General features: G+C 41.5%; 1 protein-coding gene across 3 annotated transcripts in view; it reads left to right on the top strand.

The window, feature by feature from the left end:
* Positions 1–7,668, top strand: part of esyt2a (extended synaptotagmin-like protein 2a) — a 43,043-nt gene continuing 35,375 nt past the window's right edge. For 2 of the 3 annotated variants that reach the window (XM_010751960.3, XM_027288945.1), the window contains exons 1-2: positions 1–230; positions 1,184–1,568. In XM_010751960.3, coding sequence (XP_010750262.3) covers positions 1,191–1,568 — 378 coding nt within the window. In that variant the 5' untranslated portion in view covers positions 1–230; positions 1,184–1,190. The other variant, XM_027288947.1, reaches the window with a different exon arrangement.

Here is a 7,668-nt window from a genome sequence, read left to right as displayed (position 1 = left end):
GGCTCCGCTGCTGGGTCCGTGTTTCGAAGCTCCCTCCTCGGCGACGGAGGCCGAGCCTGACCTGCTTCCCGGCGATGACAGCTTCCTGCGGGGCTGGTTGAGACAGACTGGCCGGGGAAAGAGAGAGAGAGGAGAGGAGACGGGGTTATCATAGTTTAGCTGGTCGCCATGCAGTGGACCGGGCAGTGAATTTTTTACGGTGAAGAGGCGAATGTCGCAGGCGGATACCGGTGAGTGTGCTCCGGCGTTGAAGCGCAGCGAGGACCGGAGAAGTTGTTGTTTTTTCCGCTGGTGTGTTACGCAGTGCTGCCCCGATAATACGTGTCACTTTGCGGGGAGAGAACGTCACGACGGACTCCGTTCAAAATAACCGGCAGTTAAGAGTTGCCGCGCTTAACGGTAAAAATACACACACGGTAACCGACGACTGAAGACATTTTACGGTTTATTAGTCGGTGTTCTTCAATTCGGCGTACATACAACCGAACTAAGCGGCACATAATTCATATATTTTCGGTGTAACCCACACTCATAACCGCTTCACAGTTGCCGTTGCTATCCACGTCGGTTTGTTTTGGTGGCTAAACATTGACGCCGACAACAACTTCTCAAAGTTAAAATACTACTCGAATATAGCGCGTAGGTGCTTTGGATGTACGCCGAATTAAAGAATACGTATACACGCTTCGTGTTATATAGTTAATTTATTTATTTTAAAGTTCGTACTGCTGTCAGTTTTCTCATTAATGTGAAATTGACGTTTTTGTAAAGGAGTTTCGTATGGCGTCGTCTCCATACATGAAGGTAGACACTGAAATCACAGCTACATAACTAAATAAACTGTATTTTAATATCGTATACAGATTTAATTGTTTTCGTGATTTGGTGCAGGTTATTTAATATATTTCACCAACTTTTACTGCCAACTTTTTGACTGTAATATGGAGCTTCCTATCATAATAACTCATACATATAACCTCAAAAACTCTCTTGTTTAATGTTGTTTTATTCCCCTGTGTATGATTTCTGCATGTCTGTGGTGTAATTATTTGAACTTTGCCCAGTGGAGTGCCTAGTTTGCAGCATGAGGCCTCTCTGCATTGCAGTGATGAATCAATTGCACCTTTATGTGTGTGACAAGACACTAACTAACACAAATCTGCTGTAAATATCCATTTTCCAGCAGGGAAATGAGTAACAGGATGGAGGGTTCTGCAGGACCCGGCGTCAGGACGAACGGGCCCATCGCAGCGCCCAGCACCCCGGTGAGCCCCATCGGCCCACCTCTGTCCCCGGAAGAGCTGGACGAAGAGCCGCAGTCTGCTCTCACGGACGTCACCCAAATGTGGATTAAATTCGGCAAGACCTTCGCCATCATCTTCCCGATCTACATCTTGGGATACTTCGAGTTCAGCTTCAGCTGGGTTCTGATCGGACTCGCCATGCTGTTCTACTGGAGGAAAAACCATGGCGGCAAGGACTACAGGATAAACCGTGCCTTAGCGTTCCTGGAGCACGAGGAGAAAGTAGTGAAGCAAAGTGTTCCCACCGCTGAGCTGCCACCATGGGTAAGTCCTCCAGTGTTATTACATTCCTGGTATTATCACCATCTCGCCAGTTTGTGTTTTGACTCCGTGCTGAAATGTAACTGGAGATGGAGTTCCCACTTTGGTTTCTCCGCTCAGAATAAATACACTCCCTGGGAAACCAGGGATTAACACCATCCTACTCATTACTGTAAGAACAGATGGAACATCCGAGCTCACATGGTTTTGAGCTGGTTCCCATATTCAATCAAACCAAAGGACCAGACCAAATAACTGTATAATTTCCTTATTCAGGTTAGTGGTTAACCTGTTTTTCAGTCAAACTGACACTGAGCTGGAAACTTGAGTTACACTCGATACAAGAGACTTACATCATTTGAAAACTATGACAAGACTAAGACAGGATGCTGCAATCACTTAATAAGTGGGGAAAAAACTATCTTTTGGGCAATAACAGAGAAGGGTTAGCAGTTAGATACTGCAAATGGCCACCAATGTCAGTATTTATTCACATTTCTTGTGAGGTCATGCCATATTTCTCAGATGTTTGAGCTGTGTTTTACACAGGAGGAGGAATATGGTGACAGTCAGAGCAACCCGGGATAAAAAAAGATGCATCATCTCTTGATACATGATACTCGGACACTTTTATTTTTAATCCACACGACAAAGCAAACTTCACTGCACTTTTGTTGAAGGTGTACAAGCTCCCCCATCAGTTGCATGACTCTTTTTTTTTTTTTGGTCATTTCCGAAGGAGTCCTCAGTGAATAATTCACACATGGCCTCTGAGCCTGAGGGGCTCCCAGGGCTGGAAGTGTTGACTTTCCATTGATTCGTGTTGCCTGTTGTGAGTGTGCAGTCAGGTTTGTAAAGGAGGAGGAAGCTGACAGGACACACACCTCCCACATAGCTGCCATTCATTCCGTCTACTACATTGTCTGGTCTTGACATGTTCATCCAGACTAAAGGGAGTAGCAAGGAATAGCACTTACAGAGCACGCATAGGATGTAAGCATACCAGAAACATTTGCTTGTCAGAGCGAACTGTGCAAATAAGTTCCCTTAGGCCTGTCTGTGTTTGCACAAAAGGTTTGTCGGAGCGTGGTTCTCAGTCTAAAAGGCAACTTAAAGGTTGACTACATGGCAGAGCAGCTGGATGGGATTGCATCAGATTGTACAGATGAACCTAATCAAGTGGAGTGTTTGTGCGTAAACACACTCCCGCTGGGTGAAGAGGAGTATTTCAAAACCTCTCAGCTGTTCCCTTAGTTTGAGTTATTGGGATTGTGGAGTTTTAGTTCAGGCCATGACAATTGTTTCCAGATTAATATTTTAAGATTATTACTCACACAGAAAAAACACAGCAGACACTTGATCTATGGCGTCATATCTAATTGGGTCTTTGCGAGATGTTTCTGAATTTTCAAGATCTCTCTGTAATTATGCATTAAGTCATTTCCACGCCTGGAAACTATTTCACCACTCACCCTCTCCCAGAGACTGAACGCCCCTGTAATGACGAGGCTTCCATTTTGCAATAATATTCTCTGTTATCGCTGATAATGCCAGACAACTGTGAGAAGCCGAGTGTTTGCCAGATCCAAACACACACCCCATCGCAGAGACACCCATCAACACGTCCATTATCACACAGACCTTGAGAAACACGGCGCTCAGCAACAGCCCTCCGGGGCCCGACTCAGAAAGCTTCATCGCGAGCACAGACGCCGCCGCGTTGAGCAGCTGTCATGTTTGTCGTGTAATGAGTCAGCAAGCTTGTCTTTTCTCTTTTATGTTGCGTGTCGGACAACGTCCACGTCACAGCTAATTTAACCCACAACAGCTCGGCTAATGACGTCCGGATGTGTGAGCCAGTGAACAGTGCTGATTGACAGCTCATTGTTTGCCTGATTGAAGGGAAACTGAGAAATCAGTGAAAGGATGTCAGAGGATCATCGTGCGATAACGAGGCAAACAATCAGTGAACCTTGATCCCTGAAAGACTCTCAGACGGTGTTAGTCTGTCCCTGTCCTGCAGAGGAGATACTTTATCTCTCTCACCTCTGTCACACTAACCTCAAAACTCAGTGATTAGACGCTCATAGGAAGTCCCCGAGTCATCATTATGCAGCTCCCGATTTCTCAAACTGAATCAGCATCCTTAAGAGCCCCTTTGTATTAATGATAACTGCTTATGAAATGAAGTGTTAAGTAGCTCTAATTAACTAGCTTTACTTATTGACTTCATCACCTAGGCTCTGGTTTTGCTGTTAGGTGCACTCACAGCGTGTGCTTCCCAGTAAGTTCATAAAATCTCAAATATGCCCAGATGTCTGTTTTCAGAATACCGTGTGTGTTTTTATAACTCGCTGCCAGATCTCCCAACATATAAAAGTAAAGCCAGAGATACTTCGTGCGAACCTAACAACGCCCACAATTCAATGAAAGATAGCGACGTTTTACAACTTTATTGTCCAGATGAGGCACACCTCTACTGTTCAGTCTTCAAAATTGATTGTTTTGCCCGATCAAGAGTCCAATAACCAATCATAGGGCTGATATTTAAAAAGCAGTTATCCAAATTAGGTTTGGTTTATTTTCCATTGATTGGCTAATCAACTAACCAACTAATTGTTTCAGCCCTTCTTGAGACATACTAAGCACAAACAGGGACAAATAATCATCGATACGACACCTACTTTGCATTAAATAAGCGGAAAGTATTCCCTCCAGATGAAAAGCCGCCACTACTTTCCTAAGACAGTCAGAGCTCTCAAGTTCTTTTCCCTTCAAAGTCATACCAAAATACATAATTTCAGAAAATAATATAATCTCTAAATGATAGTGAATTACTTTCCATTGTGGCTCTTATTGTGAAATGTGTAATCTGTCCAACAAAACACCCGTTAACTGTGATTTCAAAGACTCTTCAAGCGTTAGCCTCCAGTCTAATGTGTCAAAGTTTGTTCAGCATGAGGAATTTAGTGATTTCAGAATCAGAAATATAAGTTAAATGTATGAGTTTGTGTTAATTCATTTGTCATATATATCCAAAAATCCAAAGATATTCAGTTTATAGTGATGCAACAAGTGGATTTTTATCTTGTAGTTTTACTTGGACTTGTCCTGTCCTGATTGGTCTAATTTAATGAACGTTTCACTCCATTGCACAGAAACAATGAATAGAAGGCCAACACAGTTCACTCGGCCTACAAATCAACCAAATAAATCACGTCTGCATCATACTGGCACGCAGTAAACCAGCTGAAATATGGATTTTAGTGGAGAGCCCGTCTTCGTCTTGGCTCACTCTTGCAGAAAATATGCCTAGAATGAGGCTCGATAGGCGACATGGGCAGAAACTCATAGTTAAGAAGCCAAGAATGCCTGAGGTCATGGTACGGTTTTATCTCTGCAAAGATAGGCCGGCTCCCTCAAACACAAAGAGAAGCATCTGTAGAGGCGTGTTTTTTTGTTTTTATTGTGCCGTGATGTTCAGAAAACTTTAAATAACTTTTTATAGAACTTCTCAAAGAAGAGTCTCAAACATGGGTCATGAAGTTCACTGGACACACAGATAACCTCGATCAAAACTGGCGAGTGTTCACCACCAAAGACAGGTTGTAAAACCTTTTTGAACTCGAGGCAGCAGAGTAGAGAGTCATGCAAAATGACTTTACCTAAATAATCACTCCAATGAAACAAGTATTTGTGGCTAGTCAATGTTTATGTTGTACACATATACACACTCTGTAGATAAATTACAATACTACTACCAATATTCTGTACATTAAAGCAACAGCTGACAATTATTTTTATTACTGATTACTCTATGTAATATATTCTATAAAATGTAGCATATCAAAAGGTTCGACAAGAGCTACAACGATCAGTCCACTCAAGTATTTTGATGACTGGTTAATCGTTTAAGTCATTTTTCAAGCAATGTTATGATTAAAGTAAAAGAAGTCGTACATTCCAGTCTCAGTCTTACTACTCTAACTTGCTGTCCATCCATGGTTACTCGATAACTCTGTAACTCTTTGATCCACTCAAGGTGGAAAATCAAACCTAAGAATCTACACATTTCATCAGCCAATCGAAAGAAATGTATTCTGCAACTGTTTCCGTAACTGATTAGTCGTAGGGCTGCACGATATGGCCTGTAACCAATATCTCGATATTTTTAAGATCATGGTGCGATAACGAGGCAAACAATCAGTGAACCTTGATCCCTGAAAGACTCTCAGACGGTGTTGGTCTGTCCCTGTCCTGCAGAGGAGATACTTTATCTCTCTCACCTCTGTCACACTAACCTCAAAACTCGTGATTAGACGCTCATAGGAAGTCCCCGAGTCATCATTATGCAGCTCCGATTTCTCAAACTGAATCAGCATCCTTAAGAGCCCTTTGTATTAATGATAACTGCTTATGAAATGAAGTGTTAAGTAGCTCTAATTAACTAGCTTTACTTATTGACTTCATCACCTAGGCTCTGGTTTTGCTGGTAGGTGCACACACAGCGTGTGTCTTGTCCGCTTTGTGCTTCCCAGTAAGTTCATAAAATCATAAATATGCCCAGATGTCTGTTTTCAGATACCGTGTGTGTTTTTATAACTCGCTGCCAGATCTCCAACATATAAAAGTAAAGCCAGAGATGCTTCGTGCGAACCTAACAACGCCCACATTCAATGAAAGATAGGTCGTTTTACAACTTTATTGTCCAGATGAGGCACACCTCTACTGTTCAGTCTTCAAATTGATTGTTTTGCCCGATCAAGAGTCCAATAACCATCATAGGGCTGATATTTAAAAAGCAGTTATCCAAATTAGGTTTGGTTTCTTTTCCACTGATTGGTTAATCAACTAAACAACTAATTGTTTCAGCCCTTCTTGAGACTCTGATACTAAGCACAAACAGGGACAAACACCTACTTTGCATTAAATAAGCGGAAGTATTCCCTCCAGATGAAAAGCCGCCACTACTTTCCTAAGACAGTCAGAGCTCTAGTTCTTTTCCCTTCAAGTCATACCAAAATACATAATTTTAAGAAAATATATAATCTCTAAATGATAGTGAATTACTTTCCATTGTGGCTGTTATTGTGAAATGTGTAATCTGTCCAACAAAACACCCGTTAACTGTAATTTCAAAGATTCTTCAAGTGTTAGCCTCCAGTCTAAGTTTGTTCAGCATGAGGAATTAGTGATTTCAGAATCAGAATATAAGTTAATGTATGAGTTTGTGTTAATTTATTTGTTCATATATCTAAAAATCCAAAGATATTCAGTTTATAATGATGCAACAAGTGGATTTTTATCTTGTAGTTTTACTTGGACTTCACTTGGACTTGTCCTGTCCTGATTGGTCTAATTTAATGAACGTTTCACTCCATTGCGCAGAAACAATGAATAGAAGGCCAACACGTTCACTCGGCCTACAAATCAACCAAATAAATCACGTCTGCATCACATGGCACGCAGTAAACCAGCTGAAATATGGATTTTAGTGGAGAGCCTGTCTTCGTCTTGGCTCACTCTCGCAGAAAATATGCCTAGAATGAGGCTCGATAGGCGACATGGGCAGAAACTCATAGTTAAGAAGCAAGAATGCCTGAGGTCATGGTACGGTTTTATCTCTGCGAAGACAGCCGGCTCCCTCAAACACAAAAAGAAGCATCTGTAGAGGTTTTTTTTTGTTTTTATTGTGCCGTGATGTTCAGAAAACTTTAAATAACTTTTTATAGAACTTCTCAAAGAGAGTCTCAAACATGGGTCATGAAGTTCACTGGACACAGATAACCTCGATCAAAACTGGCGAGTGTTCACCACAAAGACAGATTGTAAAACCTTTTTGAACTTGCGTAGCAGAGTAGAGAGTCATGCAAAATGACTTTACCCAAATAATCAGCCAATGAAACAAGTATTTGTGGCAATGTTTATGTTGATGTCATCATACACACTCTGTAGATAAATTACAATACTACTACCAATATTCTGTAGATTAAAGCAACAGCTGACAATTATTTTTATTACTGATTACTCTATGTAATATATTCTATAAAATGTAGCATATCAAAAGGTTCGACAAGAGCTACAACGATCAGTCCACTCAAGT

This window comes from Larimichthys crocea, chromosome II (genome assembly GCF_000972845.2).
Source record: "Larimichthys crocea isolate SSNF chromosome II, L_crocea_2.0, whole genome shotgun sequence".
Taxonomy (NCBI): Eukaryota; Metazoa; Chordata; class Actinopteri; family Sciaenidae; genus Larimichthys; species Larimichthys crocea.
Note: the sequence above shows the minus strand (reverse complement) of the source record. Positions and strands in the feature narration are given on the sequence as shown.